The sequence below is a fragment of the Rhinolophus sinicus genome, linkage group LG16, assembly GCF_036562045.2.
Source record: "Rhinolophus sinicus isolate RSC01 linkage group LG16, ASM3656204v1, whole genome shotgun sequence".
In the NCBI taxonomy this organism is placed as follows: domain Eukaryota; kingdom Metazoa; phylum Chordata; class Mammalia; order Chiroptera; family Rhinolophidae; genus Rhinolophus; species Rhinolophus sinicus.
The window spans coordinates 23,767,796-23,787,854 of NC_133765.1; the positions used below are offsets into that span (position 1 = coordinate 23,767,796).

The 20,059-nt window shown below is 48.8% G+C and overlaps 2 protein-coding genes across 3 annotated transcripts in view; one reads left to right on the forward strand and one right to left on the reverse strand.

Moving 5' to 3' along the window:
* MYO18B (myosin XVIIIB) overlaps positions 1-20,059 on the reverse strand; it is a 242,799-nt gene that overhangs the window by 77,991 nt on the left and 144,749 nt on the right. For both annotated transcript variants that reach the window (XM_074321365.1, XM_074321364.1), the window contains one exon: positions 19,017-19,169. In XM_074321365.1, the coding sequence (XP_074177466.1) occupies positions 19,017-19,169 (153 nt within the window). The remainder of the gene's footprint in view (positions 1-19,016; positions 19,170-20,059) is intronic.
* LOC109460315 (E3 ubiquitin-protein ligase RNF113A) lies at positions 9,089-10,171 on the forward strand. The gene has a single exon (XM_019755562.2). The coding sequence runs from the start codon at positions 9,089-9,091 to the stop codon at positions 10,169-10,171; it is 1,083 nt and encodes a 360-aa protein (XP_019611121.2).

Sequence of the window (20,059 nt, forward strand, 5' to 3'; positions counted from 1 at the left end):
GCTCACAGACAGGAGAGGGAAAAAAAGCCAGCTAGAGTCCTAGCGAATTGATGTGCAGCCCCTGATCCCTGAGGCCACTAAGTAGGTGAAGGGGCCCCACTGACCTATAAAAAGAAAACAACAGAGCCAAGGTGAGGCTGCTCAGAGAACAACTGGATAAGGTAGGGGGCTCTGTAGGTAGAGCCCTCCCGGGATGTTTTCGTCTCCTTCCAAACTGGGCAGAGAATGTCTTCCTCAGAATGTCCAGGAGCTCAGCCCCAAGTGAGGAGGTGGGGAGAGAGGAGGCAGCCATTCATTGGAATATCAACTCTCAAGTACAGCATTAATGATTCTACTTACATTTTCTCTTTTAATCCTCATCTTGGATCGGTGAGGTACATACTGCTAACATCCCCATTTTACAGAGGAGAAAATCGAGACCCTAGTCTACTCCCCCCGCTTCCTCACACTAGCACCTCCACGTCCAGCCCTACCTTACTGCCAGCCCTGCACAATCCACAACCCACAAAAGCCCTGTTTTCAAGATCCCGAGGACAATGCTTTCCTGCAGTTGGGCTCGGAGCAGGGCCTGTCTTGTTGAAGGAGGAGTTGAGCGCCCATTTCCCTCAGTGGCTACGAGGGATTGAGACACACTGAGAAACATGATGTGAAGCAACGGGAGGTCATTGGCATTGTTAGAGCATCCCTGACAGAGGACATGAAAAGGCAGGCACCGTCTCATCTCCCTGCAGGTGACTCCAGGGAGCCTGGGAAGGCAGGGGGGTTGGATGGAGAGCTCCGTCACCACTCCACAAGCAGGTGGAGCTAAAGCAGCCCTGGATTCATGCAGGAGGCGGAGGCTTCACTAAGGAGAGGCATTGAAGCTCAGACCTAAAAGATACAAAGGCGACAGACAGCCATGGGCAGATTTAGGAGGAAGGAAGAGCGCCCTGGGTGGAGGCAGTAGCAAGTGCAAAGGCCCTGAGGCAAAAAAAAAAAAAAAAAAAGAACAAATTTGGTGGGGAGGAAGAGAAAGCTAGCTAGTGTGGCTGACAGCTGGACAGAGAAGGAGAGGAGGAGGTGATGCTTATGAGCCGGGATGCAAAGCTTAGGTTTATTTTCAGTCTGCAGGGAAACCATTGATGGTTTCTAAGGAGGAGGTTGGCATGGTCTCCCTCTGACTGCCGTGGGGAGGATGGGCTTTACTGGACAAGACTGCAAATAGGATGGCCAGTGAGGATGCTGCTGTGCTCTTCCAGGAAATCGGGGTGGGGGTGGGGCTAGGGGGTGCAGATGCTCCAATCAGAGTGGAAGTGGAGGGGGGAAAATGGAAGGCTCTCCACGGTGGGGGGTGTAAAGAACAAAAGGTCTGGGCAGGCAGCAGCAGATGGGCCATCATGGGAGATGATGTCAGCTAACTAATCATGGAAGAGAGAGGCATCACGCAGGGCCCGGCTGCCAGGCCAAGTTGCTCGGCCCAGGGCCAGGAGGCAAGTGAGAGCCATGGTAAGAAGCTCAACAGGGCAGAGGCAAATAGGATGACAGCGGTTCCCATCTGCTCCGCCCCTCTTTCGGCTGAGGGCTTCGTCTGTGTGATGCCGCTGGTCCTTGGAGCCACGGGAGAGAAAAAAGGCTCTATTTTCACCCCCATTTTACAGACAGTGCATGGTGTGTGATCCAGAAATGCTCCTTCCTTTCCCCAGTCTCCCTGGAGCAAGCAGGGAGAGGGACACTTTATCCACAGGCAGAGATGAACGCAGCGCGAGCTTGCAGTCAATGGTGTTGACTGTTGGCCGTCTTCTTAGCTCCTACTGGGTTACAGAGGCTTATCTCGGCCCTGATGGTTTGGGCATTAATGACCCCGTCTGCTACTGTTACTTGGGGACCATTTCCGGTGCACTGTACTTTATCTGCTCGGCTTCCTAACAGACCCAGCACACACCTAGGAGACAGTTGCCACCATTAGGACTGATTGATATAGGAGGAAACTGAGGGACACAGAGCGGAAGTGACTTGCCCATCGTCACACAGCTCGTCAGCAGGTGAGCCTGGCTGATCAAACTCCAGAGCCCAACCTCTGAATCGCTGGGCCCTGCTGCCCCTCTCTGGAAAGTCTGACCACACAGGGAGGATGGATTAAAATACAGACAGAACTCAGTGGCATTGAAACGAGCTCAGTGGCATGGTGCCACTCAGGCAGCGTCACCATGGCCTGAGCCAGGCTGGGGCCTGTAGAATGAGAGGCAGCTACAGCAGAGAGAACTGATAAAACTTGGAGTTTGCACTGATGTGGTGGTACCAAGGAAACACATCGTTACAGGAACCTTCTGGAGATGAAGGAGCTCATCCCAAAGGGAAGAGGAAGGAACCAACACTTAACGCCACTTGTCAAGTGCCAGATGCTACCACGCGTGGAGGTCAAAGCTGGGACACTGGAGCCAGACCTGGCGGCTCTGCCTCTCCTAGCCAGTCATTTAACCTGGCAGTGCCTCACTTTCCTCCTCTGTAAAATGGGGAGAGTTACATCATAGGACCTCTGCAGGATAAATGAGTGAAACCATGACAATGTTTAGTACAGTGCCTGGCACTGAGAAAACGCTAAAGACCTAAGGGTGGTTGTTGCTATTGTTCACCCCTTTCATCCTCTTAACAGCCTGAGAGTGGAATTTTCAACCCCATTTTAGAGGTAAGGAGAATGGAGAGAAGCCAAGCTGTGAAGGTCACACCACCAGCATGAGGCACTTGCAATCTTAAGGCGGATTTTCGGCTTTCTGGTAGACTGGGCTGTGGGGATGGAGGGTGCCCTCCCCAAAGGCACACAAGTCACGCAGGCCCAGATTTTCACAGGATCTGGATGGGCATGACCAGGAATTCCCCAGCCCCAGAGCTCCACCAGGTAGGCTCCAGGCTGCTTCTGACAAGCCTTCTTAATGCCGAGCTTTAAATTGTTCAATTTATTACACTTTAGGGAGCAGGAAGAAATACAGGGCCATCTCAGGCTGATTTTCCATTATGGATGACCTGGCGTAAGAATAACTCACTGCACATTATTTCCATATTGAGGGTGTTTGACTGACGTTTTTATGAAGTCACGTGGCAAGTCACGTAGGGGCCAACATCAGATGCTTCAGCGGTGCGAGCCTACCCCACCACTGCTTTGAAAATGCCTTCCCAGGAGGGGCTCAAGGTGGAGCAGAGAGCAGAGGACAGCTGGTTGACAAGTGACTCCTCAGGAAAGGTTACTGGGCTCTATTCTTCATCTCTGGCAGCCAGGGTAGCAGTGAGGATCCCAGGTGGTAGCTGCCACCTCATACGTCTAAGTCACCATCATATTTCCTTGGACTCATCAGTTATAAGTGTGACACTGAGTAGATTCGTAGCCTTCCTGAGCTTTGATTTTTCCCCATTCACAAAGTGGGAGAAATAGTTTACATGCATTAAGCAGATCTGCTAAGTACAGTCGTGTTAGTTGCGCACTGCACAAGCCTAGGGAATGCTGTGCACATAGGTTATCTTAGGTTTATATGGGACCTCCATAGCATGGGGTAGAGAGGTTTAGGGTAAACTAAAGGCCTCCATGATTTCCATCCCACTCCAGACCTAGTGTGTGACTAGACCCACAATAGGCCCTCAGTGAGACAACTGATTTGATTTTCTTAATACGTTCCTGTTTTTCTTTCTCTTCCAAACCTTATTTCTTGTAAAATCAGTACAATAATGCCACAGGTATATGGGCACAAAACAACGAAACACCTTTAATCGCCAGAAAACTCTGCCCCACCCCCATCCCCACACACATTCAGTCATTCTATTATTTGCTAATTAAGGCAGCCACCCTTCCCCAGTATTTGCTCAAATTTTGAAATTCAGGCATCCAAGGAAGCCGTCATTTCCTTCCCGGGCCCTTGGGTTAGGAGCCCTCTATTAGATGGGCACGCACCTATTCCCAGGCCTCCCAAACTGCGGCTATAGATGGGAACGTGCTTCTGACCTTGAACATGCATTAAATGTTTCTAAACTTTGGCGTGGCGATATTTGGTGAGGTCACGCCTCTTCAGTGAGTGTGAGAGGACAGTGAAGGTCCCTGAAGCCAGGGGCAGGATGAGATGAGTACCATGTAGGATCGAAGCGCTGTATAAGCCTGGGCGAGGGGCATGCACATGGGTTATGAAGTTGAGCGCTGACTCTGGACCACGCAATGCTCTGAACACTTTTCATCAAAGGATGGGGGTGGGTTTAGGGGTGGGGGTGCGTTCTCCCAATATGACCTCTCATCTACCACAAAGTGGGACATTTGACACCCCACAGCGTTGTGTGGTGGTTAAGAGCAGAGCCAGTGGTAAGACAGAAGTGAGTTCCATTCCCAACTCCTCCATTTATGAACCTGTGACCTTGAGTAGGTTATTTAGCCTCTCTGAGCTTTGGTTTTTTCCACTCCCAAAATGGGGGAAATAATGGCTCACGTTCATTGAGCAGGACTGCTGAGTACAGTTACATCAGTTGCACACTGCACAAGCCTAGGGGAGGCTACACACATAGGTTGTGAAGATGAGCTCTTACTCTCCCAGGCCCTGCTCTGAACACTTTTGATGTGTAAACTCATTTAACTTTTACAACAATGCGCTGAGGTAAGGTTGATAACCATTCCTATTGTTACAGTTTGGGAAACTGAGGAGTAAAGAGGTCAAGTGACCTACTAAAGGTTACACAAGTCCTAAGTGGCAGAGCTGGCATATGAACCCAGGCAGTCTGACCACCAAGTTCCCCTCTGAGCCACTATGTGGCACTCTTTCTGTCACAGTTGTGCATGGCCCATATGCTCTGTGGGAGAAATCTGACGATGTGATCACACAGCATCTACTCTCCCTTCTTTTGATAGTAGCATCCCATCTTCCCTGAAGAAAAAGCCCATCCTCCAAATGTCCACCGGGTCTGATGGGGCTGACACTCCCCCTTCAAGCCCAGAGACAATGCACTTGACTCAGCCTAGCCAATCAGAGCACCACTTGCTGTTAGCTACAGTGGTTGGTTGTGGGGTAACAGCATGGCTGACACCAAGATTTTTGCTGGGATTAAAAACAAGGTGGGCTCTTTCTGATGCAGGAGGTCAGCTTGGAGCATCTGGAGGCCTTCTTCCCATCAAGAAGGAAGAGACTGCCTAAGAATGCAAGGTGACATCAAAGTTGCTGAGGCAGGAGAAATGTTCTTGATGACATGGTGGGAGCACCTAGATCTAGCCAAGCCTGAAGGCAATTTAGCCTCAGACCTTTCCAGATATCTTGGCCAAAAACTTCCTTTTTTTCTTCTCAAGCCAGTCTGAGCTGGGTTCTTGTCACCTGGAACCCAGCTACAGTATGAGTGACTAAGTTAGAAGCAAGAACACACACATAGTGTCAGCCACAGAGTAAACACTCAAGACCACGAGTGATAGTGTTTCTTAATGTTATTCTGGCAAAACTTGGATCAAAGTAGCTGCATTGGAAGCCCTGTGATCCAATAGTAATCATTTACTGTTTGCCTATTCTGTGTCTGGATCCTGCCCCATATTAAATATATTCCCTTTTCCCAGTTGTTCAGTCGTGAGGGGAAGGGGAGGGAACGAGATTCCCACATTGACTGTATCAGGCGCTGTGCACGCCACTTGATATTCATTATCACAACAGCCCTGCAAAGGAGGAATCAGCCCTCATCATGTTACAAATGAGGAAACTGCAGCCTGGGCAGGGGAAGTGACTTGCTCAAGGTCAGATTCAAGTCAATGAGACTCCAAATTATTTCTGGGCCACCACACAGCGCCCTCTGCACACAAGTCTTTCTCTATTTCTGAGTTCATCTCAGGCTTTCTCTCCCCAACACCCACGTCCTTTCATTCAGTATGAGGGCAATTGAGAGTCCCATCACATATACAGCAACTACAAGCCGATGAATAGCATTACTTTCTTATGTGAAGCCATCTGCCTGCTTTAAATACCTGGGCACAATGTTTACTTTGGACTTATTAAGCCACTAGATGAGTTGGCTAGACATATGGAATGAGGCGAGGAGAGGAAACACTGATATCTCAGTGGACTGGTTAGACCCTGGAATCTGAGTCTGGTTGAACAACTCAGAGGATTTAAAAATATTGCATCCCAAACGCCACGGGAAAGCGTTCTAAGAAACGGTGTCTTTGGTGGGCTAATCTCAACACGTTGTAGGCCTTGACATACCATCAGGGCACTCAGAAGAATTAACCTCCAACAGTGAGGCTTTCCCCAGAGGGAACTGCCAACGTCTCAAACTATAGACAGCCCTGATAGCAAACAAATTTATTAAATGCAAACCTATTAAAAATGTCAGGCCAGGTCCAACCCTGGTCTGTCTGCCTCAGAAGTTTGATGACAGTGACCCCGAGGGGAAATTTCCTAAGACCATATGGTGGTTACTCTGTGTGTCCTTGATCTCAAACTCTTTGGGCATATGTTAAACATTCCACAATTTTCCTGACAGTGTGCAAGAGGGCCATCATGTATTGATGTATTGAAATGCTTTCTGAGTATCTGTTGTCTCCATCCTCTTCAGAGGAATAATCGTTATTAGTAGAGGAATAATCTTAACGACTGTCTATTAATGCTTAGTATGTATATGTTAATGTTTAAACTGTAACAACTCTAGGAAGTATGTATTTTGTATAGATGAGGAAACTGAAGATCAGAGAGGTTGGTTAACTTGCCAAGGTCACACAGCTAATAAATTCAGAATGGGGCCAGGACCTGAACTGAAATCACTCTTAAATCCACAGCTTTTTCTTGGAAGCCCTGAGACATGTACTTACCATCTTTCGAGTAAAGCGAGACTCCTTTTACTTGTTTCACGTCTTTCTTTCAGGGTTTCAGAGTCCTCCCTAATTTCGTATTATAGGATCAAAGGACTGCTCAGGTCCTGCCTGATTGAACAGACTTAAAAAATTACCTTCCTGACTTGACTTCTCCTCTGGTGATGATAGCTTTGGATCACACTGATGCTCTCCAGAGAGAGAAAGAAAAACCCCCAAACTTAGACAAGCAGGATAAAATAGTCAAAAAGGCTCTCCCTGCCCCATCCCATTTCTGTCCCCCTCTTTTATTCTATTCCAGAACCCCCTTGCTCCAGCACCCCATTCTTCCCCCTAAATAGCACAGGATCCGTGTGCTTCCCTGTCTGTTTGCCCGCTAGATGGTGGGCTCCGGGAGGCCCCCTGGATCTTGCTCAGCTTTCACACCACAAGGTAGACTCCACACACGTGCACTGGGGCAGCAAGGCCAAGAAGTCAGCTCAGCGGGTCACTAACGCGCCCAGTCAGTGGGCAGCCTGGGTCTGCAGCCTGAGCCGCCCACCACCCTATGCTGCCCGCTTGAGCTCTGAACACCCCCTGAGGAATCCCCCAGTGCCCGGTTGCTCCCTGGCTCCGACCCAGCACAGGTCTCTGACCCAGACACTGGCGGTGTTCAGAGCTGGCTAAGGACAGGGACAGTGTGTGCAGGCCACTCCCCTGCGGGAGGAGATCACCTGGCTAGGGAGCATGACCGCCGGCTTGTTCAGCAAACCCCGGGTCCCTGAGCAGATCCCTTTCTTCAAATCTGGAAGGAGGTCACTTTGGGATAAACGAGGGAAGTCCCACCAAGTCCCAACCAGGGAATGATCAAGGCATAGGACATTCTAATCAGGTTTCCCTGTAATCAGGGGGCTTCTTTTGTAAAAATAAATAAATAGATAAGCAAGTGTGTGCTCTTGAAAAGCACCAGGAGCGTGCTGGTGCTTTCTCACCTTACAAAAGAAAGCCCTGAAGCCCCCACTTGACACTCATTGCACTCTAGGGGGCTGCATGGAGAGGCCTGGCCTGACCCCCAAGGAAGATGGTCCCACCCTCCTGCAATTCTCCCACAATTCTCACTTAACCAGAACAATGCTACTCATATTCTACTTGTGAACAAAAAAGGGGCTGCGTAATAAAACTGACAAGCTCGGGGGTGGGGGTGGGGGGCACATGGCAGGCCTGACAAGCTCAGTGACCAAAAGTCACCACACACGACTGATCACAAATTCCTGACTGGGCAGGTAGACACATTGCAAGCCTATCACTTCCAAAGGTCAGTCTTGACCTTAGGTGAGTCCCGTTCGTTGTTCTGCATCTAGGATAACACACCTTTGAAATGTCAGGGTAATTTTCTCTTCCTACCCCTACAGGGCACAACCACAGGCACCAGAGCATAAGACCCCAGAGCACGAGACCACAGAACCCCTCATTGTTACCTTGTTCCCCGCACGCCATCTCTATGTGCTGCAAATGATAATTATTAACTATCTTCTACCCACTAATGTGCAAGAAGTATGTTTCTCCATTTGGCTTTTTATCCAATTCTAGAGCTGCCCCACTTTACTTTGACCCCCCACCCCCTCAATCTACCACCAATGGATTTCATGCACTTTCCCTACACTTTCTCCTTTGATTCTAAATGCCTAAAAGGAACAGCAAAACTGCCATTCTCTGAAGCATTTCCTCAACCCATTGATATTTTGTTTCCAGGCATGGTCTCAAATTTGAGCTCAGATAAACTCTTAGAAGACTCCTGTACAGGCTGGAAGTTCTTTCATGGACAGACTTATACTCAATTCTCTTATTCTGCTACAGACACTTTGGAAAACCATGTGGCAGTATCTACTACCATTAAAGAAACATATGTACTATGGTCCAGAGGTACCACCCTTCTAGATATATACCCTTCAGAAATGCACACCCTTCTGCCCCACTCCCCCCATAATATAACATGTAAAAAATGTTCACAGCGGCTCTATTCATAATTACCAAAATGTAGAAGCAATTTACATGTCCATCAACAGCAAAATGAACCAATAGCGGTAGAGTCTCATAAAATGGCCAGGGGAATGAACCAACTACTGCATATAACAATTATCAATAACTCGCGCACGCATAAATGCAGCAAGAAAAGCCAGGCACGGACGCTTGCGCTCTCGCGTCCGAACGCGCCCACAGTTCTCTCCGCAGCTCCGCAGAGAGCACGCGCAGGGACGTGAAGCGACCCCGCGTGGCGCAGAACGCCGCAGCCGTTTTAGAGCTCGGGACTCGAAAATGGCAGGGCAACTTTCTCCCGGAAAGGCGACAGACCAGGTGTGCACCTTCCTGTTCAAAAAGCCTGGGCGCAAAGGGGCTGCAGGCCGCAGGAAGCGCCGGGTCTGCGATGCAGAGCCCGCAGACAGCAGCAGCAGCAGCAGCGGCGAGGAAGGGGGCGCTGTGGTTCGCCCGGCAATGAAGCGGGCGTCTCCCAATCCCATGATACAGAAGACCCACAGCCGTGGGAAACCCAAGGCGGAGGGAGATCATGAGCCCGAGAGTCTCCGTGTGGTCTACAGATCCACCCACTCCACGAAACCCGTGGGCCCAGAGGATATGGGGGCGACTGCGGGCTACGAGCTGGACACGGAGAAGGAGCGTGACGCACAAGCCAATTTTGAGTGCAGCCAGAAGATCCAGGAGGAGGTGAGGGGCAAGGCAGATGACAAGATCTATCGGGGAATCAATAACTATCCAAAATACATGAAGCCCAAGGATACGTCTATGGGCAGTGCTTCCTCCGCGATGGTGCGCAAGGGCCCGCTCCGGGCTCCCAAGCATCTACGTGCCACCGTGCGCTGGGATTACCAGCCTGACATTTGTAAAGACTACAAGGAGACTGGCTTTTGCGGGTTTGGAGACAGCTGTAAATTCCTCCATGACCGTTCGGATTACAAGCATGGGTGGCAGATTGAACGTGAGCTAGATGAGGGTCGCTATGGTGTCAGTGACAACGAAAACTATGAAGTTCCGGGAAGGAAGGAGGAGGAAATACCATTCAAGTGTTTGATCTGTCGCCAGACCTTTCAAAACCCGGTTGTGACCAAGTGCAGGCATTACTTCTGCGAGAGCTGTGCGCTGCAGCATTTCGGCACCACCCCACGCTGCTATGTCTGTGACCAGCCGACCAATGGCGTCTTCAGGCCAGCCAGAGAATTGATTGCTAAACTGGAGAAGCACCGAGCTGCCGAAGAGAGTGGTACTTCCGATTTCCCAGAAGACCCCAATGAGGGTCCAGAAAAGCAAGACACAAGGCCAGGACATGCTGATGGTGACAACTCATCTAAAACTAAACATGAGCAACCAAGTAAAGGCTCTTAGATTGGCGTCTGGTTCATCGCCCTCTCCCCTCCCTCTAGTTTTGAGAACTAGCCTTACTTACTGAAAGGGCAGGGGGCGGACCCTTTCCTCTTCCCTGGATGACAGTCCTTGGGACCACGGATCTAGGATGACCAGTTCATCCCTGTTTGCTTGAGACTTTTCTGGTTGTAAAATTGGAACTCCTGGGTCCTGGGAACACCCTCAGACCTGCACAAACCCAAAAGGCTCTGAAGTGAAAAACACAGGGGTTCAAATTCCAGTTGGCCCAAATGGAGGAACATTCTATACCATAACTGGCCTGGACTCTCCAAAAATGCCAGCGTCGTCAAATAGAAAGACCAAGGATCTCTGGCATTATAAAAACGGAATGCAAGCAGTTTTGTCTCCCAGGTTCGATCCTGAACAGGGACAAAAATTATTATAAAGAACATGAATGGGACAAAATTTGAACAGTCAGCAGATAAGATATGGGGTCCCTAAGCTTTTTGTTCAATGGCCAGATAGTAAATATTTCAAGCTTTGTAAGATAATGTAGTGTCACGTAATGAGGATATAAATTAAGATGAGGTCATACTGGATTAGGGTGGGCCAGGAGGCAAAATGGACGGATATATGGAGGTACTTATCTAACCACTTTAAATGTAGCCATTTAAAAATGTGAAAAGCATTCTTAGCTGTAATAAAAAAGCAAACTAAACAACAAAAACCAGGAAGTGGGCTAGATTTGGCCTGTAGGCCATAGTTAGCTGAGCCCTGGATTAGAAATCAGTATTTTTGTTAATGTTACATTTTCTGATTTTGATTAGGATAAAGGAACATCGTGTCTGTAACTTGTTTCCAAATAATTCAGAAAAAGTAATTCAGAGAGAGAATGATAATGCAAATGAGGTACTATGTTAAAAATTGATGAATCTAGGAGAAGCCTATATAAGAATCTGTTGACTATTCTTGCAACTTTTCTGTAAGTTTGAAATTCAAATTAAATTATTTTTAAAAATCCCACTTCCCCCCAAATTCTGTGGTTTTGGGCGAGTTTCCTATATGCTGAGCTTCCTCCTGCATAAAACGGATGTAATACTAGTGTGGGGACAGAGCCACGAGTGCAGTTTCCAGGCTCTCGTCTCATGTGGAAAGGTGCTGGCTCAGGTAGTAAATGGCGATCAACTGTGGTTGGATGGCCATCAGCTGTGGCTAGTTGGCTGTCAGCTGTAGCCAGTGAGCCATTGGCCACTAATGTACCTGCCATGGCTATGTTAGCAGTAAATGGGGGTCTAGCAAGAAGATGGGGGCTGAGCTGGCAAGAGCAGATTGCAGTTATCAGGGCGGATTGCAGCTAGCAAGTGAGGTTGGTTGGCAGATACAAATGGACGGTGGGTTGCGGATCGTATGGCTTCTGCTTCCTGTGTCTCCAACCCAGCCGCCAGCGAGACTATAGTGGTGACTCCTCTATCTATGGCTCCGTGGGTGTTCCTTTTTGGCCTCACCATATCCTGCGTTCTTATGTGGGGAGCGGGACAGGAGACCCCACGTGACACCCTGCACGACACTAGCTTCTCCCTCCCTATGGAGAGTCAGGCGTATCCACTACACATTCACTGAGCACTTCCTGTGTGCAGACACACTCCTCCATTCTGACCCCCAAACTGAAAAGGCACCGGCTGTCATGGAATTCACTCCATTCAAGTGGGTTTGGGGGGATAAAAGTAGGTCCTGACATCTAAGTGATCGCCCTTGCCTGGCTCCGTGTAAACAATGGCTATCACCATCAATATCATTGTTGTTACGATGGTTATTATGCTGTCGCTGGCTGGCTGAGCTGCTCCGGGGGCCTGGCCCTCCATAGCTCATCAGGAACAGGTCCTTCTGGGGAGATGCATAGATGAAACCAGCCTTTTCTCACTTCATTTATCACAGCGTTGGAAGTGTCAATATTTGTGGGGTGAGCAGGCCCGTGATAACCATGTTTTTAACCAATTACAACTCAGTCTTTATCTCCTCTAACAGGAGGTTATGTTAATATTGAATCAATTCACTCCACCTAATCTTTATTTTAAAAAAAAGTCTCTTTAAATAAAACAGCCAGGCCACCTGTCCTGCGGCTCCTGGCTAGGGAGAAGCGTTCCAAAAATACTCACACAAAAGACTCCCATCAGGGTCATCTTCCCAGAGCTTATTCATTATTTTCAATGTCTCATAGAAGCATGGATGACACCTGGTGACAAACGTCTCGATTAAAGGCACTGGGGATGAATCAAGTTATCAGTCTTCCGTGCATTAATGGGGGGGAGAGCCCTCAGACTATTACCTAGCCATCCTTGTGAGTTCATTGTATAGAAGACACACCAGGCTTAATGGGCCCACCTGAGTGAACACTGTAGCTGAGCCAGGATTCCCCCAGTGGAAGGGCCTTCAGGAGCACTCGGGGCTTCCAGAAGGGATGTGAGAGCCCAGAGACGGAAGCGGGTCCACACGAGGTACACTGGGGGTTCAGAGTAGTGGTTATTATACTCCTAGGTGTTGAAGTCAGACCCCGGGGTCTCATCCCAACTTGACCTCTTACCACCTTTGTGATTTTGGACCAGTTTTTTAATATGTTGACTTATTCCAGTCCCTGCTGTTAAGGCTTTGGAAGGGAAAGAGGGAGACAAGCAAAGAGGTAATTTTGATAGAATGGTATGTGCTATCTTAGGGGTAAACCCATGACATCTTTACAGAAGAGAGTTGGGGCCTCCACCCAGCCCCTGGGGGTCAGAGATGGCTCCCAGAGACAATGCCCAGTCCCAAGGTCAGAGGATCAATGTTCATTAGGTGATGAGTTTCAGAGGGGAGAAGAGTCCAGCAGAGGGCACAGCTTGGGCAAAGGTGGAAAGGTGAAAGCAGGTGTGGGGGACCCAAAGCTGTTCTAAGTTGCTGATCAGGGGTGATGGGAGGGTAGAAGCTATCAGTCCTTAAAGGTCAAGTTGGGGAACCTGGACTATATTCTGAAGGCAATGGGAAGAAGCCACTGATAGATCTTAAACACAAAGAGCCAAGATTGTATTTAAATCTTAAAATTCTGTCCCCAAAGATCAGGTGGCAGAAAGATTGGTTGGACAAGACCAGAGGCCAGCAGACTTGAGAGAACGCCAAATGAGAGATACAGGTGGTGTGTAATAAGAATGGGGAGAGAGGGGAGGAGGTGGATTTCAGAGCTATTTAGGGGGAACAGTGATTGAGACTTGGTGACAGCTTCGTTCTCAGCAGGAAGGGGTGAATACAGCCCCCCAGCCTGAATTAATTAAACAACTAAAGAGTTCAGTGCAAATTCTTCTCTATTTAACAAAAATCAAATAACATTTCCCTTGGGGAGGAGACAAAGGTCAAAGGCATGAATCAAATTTAAAGAGAGAGAGAGAGAGAGAGAGAGAGAGAGAGAGAGAGAAAGCAACCACTGCCCTGGAGCAGGTATCGTCTTCCATTTTCTCCTCGGGGCCAGGTGCCAGCATCTGCTACTCACAGATGTTATTTATGCACAGCGATTATCTCAATTATGTATCTTGGTTGTTGGAATTGCTTCTGTCTCCAGATTAGTTTGTTTCTAGTGGAATCATTCCATGGGAATTAATTAGTAATTGGCTCCTAAAGAACAGGTGTCATTAGATAACCCCACACATTGCTGCATCTACCTGTTTCACCAAGTCTTGTAAAATCGTGTGCCTAGAAACCAAAGTCTTCCAACAGCCGACCGCAGTGTGTGGGTCAAGGGAGCCAGTGGGAAACGCTACATGTTAAAATCATTGTCTTATAGTTTTCAATGTAGAGAACTGTTTCAAATGCATGGTCTAGGGTTCTTTCTATCAGCCCAATAAGCTGGGAATATCAAGCTCCCTTTTGAGGTGAGAAAAAGGAGACTCAAAGGCAGAGTGACTTGCCAAAACGATATAGCGTATTAGGTAGCCAAGGCAGGATGTGAACCCAAAGAGGTGTGTTTCTTCTACCTTGTTCCACGAGTCTTCTGTGTTTTATCATCAGGGTCTTAAACCTCAGGGGTTAACTGAGACCAAGCCAAGGATCCCACTGGAGGGAAACTGGACAGAAAGAGCCAAAACGTTTTCTCAGGATTCTAGATAGTGGGGCAATGGCACCCTGCCATGTGGGCAGAATACAGGGACGCGGGAAGGGGCTCTGTCTTAGGGACCCTCCCCTGCCTCTGGGTGAGCCTGGCGTCCTGCCCATCAGTGCTTCAGCTGGACCTGAAGCACTGCCATTTCTTACAAGTGCTCTGACCATGCCCTTCTCTGCCCAGGAGCTCACTGTGGCTCCCTATTACCCGTGCGATGGAGCCCAAACTGCTTAGCCAGGCCCACTCAACCACTCAGGGCTGGCTTCAGCCTCAATTACCGACAGTACACTCTCCGCTGTTACCCCAGGCACTTTATGCAACATACAATATGCTTCCCGTTCCACGGGCCTCTGCCCTTCATCCTCTCTGTTTGCTTCCTCCTAGAATGACATCTTACCTAACCAGCGATTCATTTCCATCTTTCAAGAGACAGCTGAAGCCACCAGCTCCTCTCCCACAGCTAAAGTAAGGGCACCCTCTTTAGCTGAACCCCTGCACTTCGCCAATAAAGAGCTCATCACCCTGCTTGGCAATAGTCTTCTCCAAGGGTTGCCTCTCGAGAGCAGGGACCTTATCTCCTCCTATCCCTGTAGTCTGGCCTCCAATCCATCCCACAGTGGAGACCAAATCAATATTTGCTGAATGCCTGCAATTCTCTAATAGGTGCATTCAAACACATCCTCTCATCTGTGCCCTGATGGAGTCAACCTCTCTCCAGGTTATCTGGCACCGCAGGTAGGGAGCAATTTCTGAAGCCCTTGCTGGCGTGACCTCATCAGCCCCTACAAGCACTTGGGACAGTGAGTGATGACACGGCTCTGCTTTAGGAAAAGGGCTCAGGGAGGTCACATCACTTGTTGAAGGTCACAAAATTAGCAAGCACCAGGTCCAGCTCTCTTGACTTAAAATTAATTTTAAAAATCAGCTGAACTAAGATCTGTCACACAAATAAAACCTCACCGTGAGTTTTCTCATCTGAACTTAAAACAGGGGTGTTTTGAGAGATAAATAAGGCCTCTGATTCCATATACTGGTCCTACGAGCAGCATCAGAATCCCCTGATGTGATTGTTTAAAAATGTAGATCCTGGGTTCCAACTCAGATTTAACAACAAAAGACCATCTGGGGATGGGGTCCAAAAACCTGTGATTTTTAAATGGTGCTTATGTTATCTCATGTACAGTCAAGTTTGGGGACCCCAAGCCACCAAGGAAAAGCCTGGTACATAGTAGATGCTTGACAAATGTTAACAAGACACCTATTAGGCAAACCAAGTTGCACGGGTCCAAAACCACTGGTATTCACAGCTTTCAGACATGTACTGCTAGGTGCCCTTGGGTAAATTACTCAACATCTCAGAGCCTGTTTCCTTAGTAGTCAAGTGGGTCAAAAATAGAAATATCCACCTGCTAGGGTTATGGGAGGATTATTTATAATGAACTCATTGCTGCCCCCAGACCCTCTGCAAGTCCCATCAACTTCAAACCATCCCACGTTTGTCCCTGTGGCCATCTCCATTACTACTTCACTCAGGAGACCATTTCCTCCAGCCTAGCAGGGTCCACTAGCCTCCTAATGGCAGCCACTCATCCCTTCTTCAATTCATTCTCCACACAGAAGAGTGATCCTCTAAAATGTGAATTGGATTATGTTATACTCCACTCAGAACTTTCCAATAGCTTCCCATCACCTTTGGAATAAAACCGAGACCTTCCAGGCCCTGCACGTTCTGGTCTCTGCCTGCTTCTCCTTCTCTCAGGGTAATTGAGCCGACCGCCAGTGTAAGTTTCATGAGGGAGGGTGTCACGCTTGTTTTACTAACCATTATATGCCCGTATCTATCGCATCGTCTGGCACACACATCGTAGGCACTACATAACTACTGAATGAATGACTGAATGAATGAGCGAAGAATTGAATGAATGAAATTGTTCACCATACCCAGCACTTAAGATTCAACCATTGGCAAAGTTCGCTCTCTCTCCCTCCCCCCTCCTGTCTGCTCTCCCTGCCTCTGTCCCTGGAGCCTTCAGGTAAAGAACAAATACCATACATCGTCGTAGAGGAGATGCGGCAATGCCCAATGTCATCGCTGCTTTATTTGATTAGCTCTGACTCCGACATTTGGGACACGTGTGCTGGGAACCAAAGCAACTGTATCCTGACCTCTGGTCCACGCGCTCTCATCCTTATAACAATTTCCATGACAACAGCAACAGAAAGCCAAGGCTGTGGATTCCCTTTGATAGGAGCCGGATGCAGAGACGGGGAAGAAGGACTTTCAGAAGAATGAAGCTCTTTGATTCAGCTCAAGGCGCCTTCATTAAATACCACTATTTTCCAAGAACACACATTTTAACCCAGCAGAGGGAGATTTCTTATGAATACTAAGAAAAGGAAAAAAGAAAAAGAAACAAAACCACCATGGTTCCTTTTTAAGAACATTCACCTGTGGGGAAGGAGCAGGTTTGGATGCTGTGGCTGGGGGACTATTCTGGTGGGAGACAGGCAGAGCACACAGCCGCTGCTAAGGGGGATGCATGAGCTCTGGATGTCTGGCCCCTGGCTGAGAACATGGACATCTCTGCCCACCTGAGGCGAATCAAGAGGCTCAGGGTCTACCACCCACCCGGTTGGCCAAACAGACAGGAAGAATAGAGTGAGCAACTGCCCTGATTTGCCTGGGGCTGCGGGCTTGCTCGGGACTTGGAACTAAAACCAGGACAGTCCGGGACAAGCCAGGATGGGTGGTCACCCTAGAGGAGGGTGACCTGATGAAGGAAACTGCTAAGAATTGTAGAATCATCCAAAGGAAGGCCCCTTGGGTGTCTTCTGTTTTGACAGCACTACACATCTGGTGTGTTCTTACCCCAAACACACAAACCTGGTCTAGTCATGAGAAAAACATCAGACACATCCAGCTGGGAGACCTTGCACAGGATACCTGGCCAGGACTCCTCAAAACTGTCAAGGTCATGAAAAACAAGGTAAGACTAAGAAACTGGTCCAGACCAGAGAAGACTGGGCAGGCAGAACAACTAAATGCTGTGTAGTGCCCTGGGTTGGATCCTGCGAAGGAAAATGACATTAATGGACAAACTGGTGAAATAAAGTCTGGAATTTAATTTTTCAAAAAAGGTTTTGTACTTTAGCTAATAATCTCTGAAACCCTTCATTTAACAGATGGGAAACTGGCACCAGAGAAGGGAAGCAGTAAGAGCTCTGGATCTGGTTTCTAGCGCCTGGAGCTGGACTCTGCTGCCTCCCTCTGCCTTCCTGGGGACCTGCGGACAGTCACGAGCTTCTCCAGAAGGAAGAGAGAAGAGCACTGGGTTTGGAGTCAGGGAACGAAGGTTGGAGGCCTGGCTCTGCTTTTAACTGGCTATGTGACCTCCAGCAAATCCTTTATCCTCTCTGTTCCCTGGTTTCCTCATTTGTCAAAAGAGGTGGATGAGTCATTTGAATTTGACAGGAAGGCATTTTTATTCATTACTTATTATGTGAACTAGACTGGATGGGCATCATTAGAGATGAATAAAACATAGCCCTGTCCTCAAAGAAGTGTATACTTTTGTTCAGGAGCCAGTCCAAAAAGTACAGATTACCATCTGAGTTTCTGAGGATATTCTGTGAAGATTTAAAAAACCCTGGTCACGTGGCATGGCTGAAGCCACATAATAGAAGGCCAGAGAAGGAGGAGGAAGGGACAACAACATTCCGAGAAGGTGAGGTGGTAAAGGGAGCAGGAAATGACTTCCCTCTCCCCACACCTGGATTCAGCACCGATGGTTTGTCTGAGGGAGGTGTGTGACTTTGGGGTAACACCAAATACATGGGCACAACACCCCCAGGAGGGCTCTGAGCCTCCCAAACCCCGAGTTCCTGCTCCATCATTCTGCTCTGAAACCTTTCCCTTAGGGTCGTCTCCCACTACCCTAATGGATCTGCCTCCCTGACACCTCTCAACAGCTGCCACCCTGGGCCACACTGTCTGCACCTGGCACGGCTCCCACCAGCACATTTCCCGATGTGCTGTCCCCGTCCCCGGCTCTGGCATCTCCTCGCCTCCCATCTGCCCTCCAACCGGCTGTTCTAGTCCTCCTCTGAGGCAGCCAGGGATGGTGAGGCCTGGCTCTGCCCCTTTCTAGCTGTGTGACTTTGGGAGGGTCACCTCACTTGTGAAATGGAAATGACGAGCCTCATCTCCCTCAGCTCTCCTGAGAATTCGGTGCAACATATGACATGGGGGGAGGCTCCAAAAGGTGATGGACATCATCTCATGATCAATACCAGTAGCATTCCAGGCAGCTATCATTTGTCATTGTCGTTGTTAGAAATAGGCTTTGCATTATTAGCTCTATTACTATTAGTTTCATACCCAGCCCTCATGGTCAATGCACACATGCACGTGCACGCACACACGTGCGCGCGCACGCACGAACGACTGCAGGCACCTACGAATCAAGGACGCGTTGCGCTCAGCCATTCTGCCCCAGGGCCCTGAACTGCCCAAGCCCTCAAGATACATTCTGCCTCAGCCCTGAACAAGGGACCAGGACTCCTCAGTCATTTCTAAACCTTTCCCATCATCTACCACCTTCACGTGACCCACCAGCCCTGGTAACATTCCCCATCTCAGGTCGGCACCACAGCCACGCACATCCCGGGAGGGAGAGCCATTCTTCCCCGGTTGGCTACAGCGCCCTCCCCAGCCCGATTCTGAGGGAACTCCGAGACACCTACCTGGCTGTGCACTTTCTCTAGCTCCTCCTGGCTCACCGATGCTTTGCCATCCTCCATGGTCCCCAGAAGGAGCTGCACGTCTGACAGTAGCGCATGAGTCCTTCTGAGGTCCCTCCGAAGACGCTTCTCCACGTCAAAGTCCCGATGACCAATCTGGAAGCCAAAGGAAGGCCTCGTGAGCTAAGAGGGCAAAGCAGTGGCCAGGGTCCAAGTTCTCTGGGACCTCCTTGGGTTTAAATCCCATTTTTGCCACTCACTGTGTGACGTTGGGCAAAACCCTTCTCCTCCCTGAGCCTCAGTTTGCTCATCTGCAAAATGGGAATGGCATCAAGCACACAGGGCTGCTGTGAAAATTAAATGCATACTTAGCTTAATGCCTGACTCATAGCAAAGGCACAACAAATACGAGCTGCTGTCATTACTGTTATCACAGCTGGTAAGGATCCAAAGTCATTCTGTCTCATCTTTTGCACCAAAGTCACCAGTATGGCCTCCCCTCACCTTGCAAGAGCCTACATGTCAGGTGAGGTCCTCTGCTTATAGAAGTCGGGACAGCAGTTACCCAAGGGGGACAGTGTCTGGATAGGGCAGGAGGGGGACTTCTGGGGGGTTATTAATGTTATTAATCTGGGTTCTGGTTTTATGAATTTATGAAAATTTGTTGAGCTGCGAGATGGGACATGGTGTGCTTCTCTGTGTGTATATTACACATCAATAAATAGTATTAAAAATAGCTGTAATGCTTTTGAAGGTCTAAATCCAGCTTTTCTGTCCCCTGAGATGGTCCTCTTTGCCAGTTTAAGGACAGGCTGATGAGGTCATTTTTCTACAGAGGGACCTGACCCAGAGGTGAGCACATTCCTCCCCCCAGAATTCTGAATTTGCAGGTACTGCACTCCGGGCAAACACTTGTCAAGTGGCTCCTGAAGAAACTACACCCCAAACTTAGCACCAGGGGCTGACAACTGTTAGCAGCCAACAATACAGACTGAGAAAAACCAGGCGAGGCTCAACATGAAACCCCAACAGCCTGCTGTCTCCCC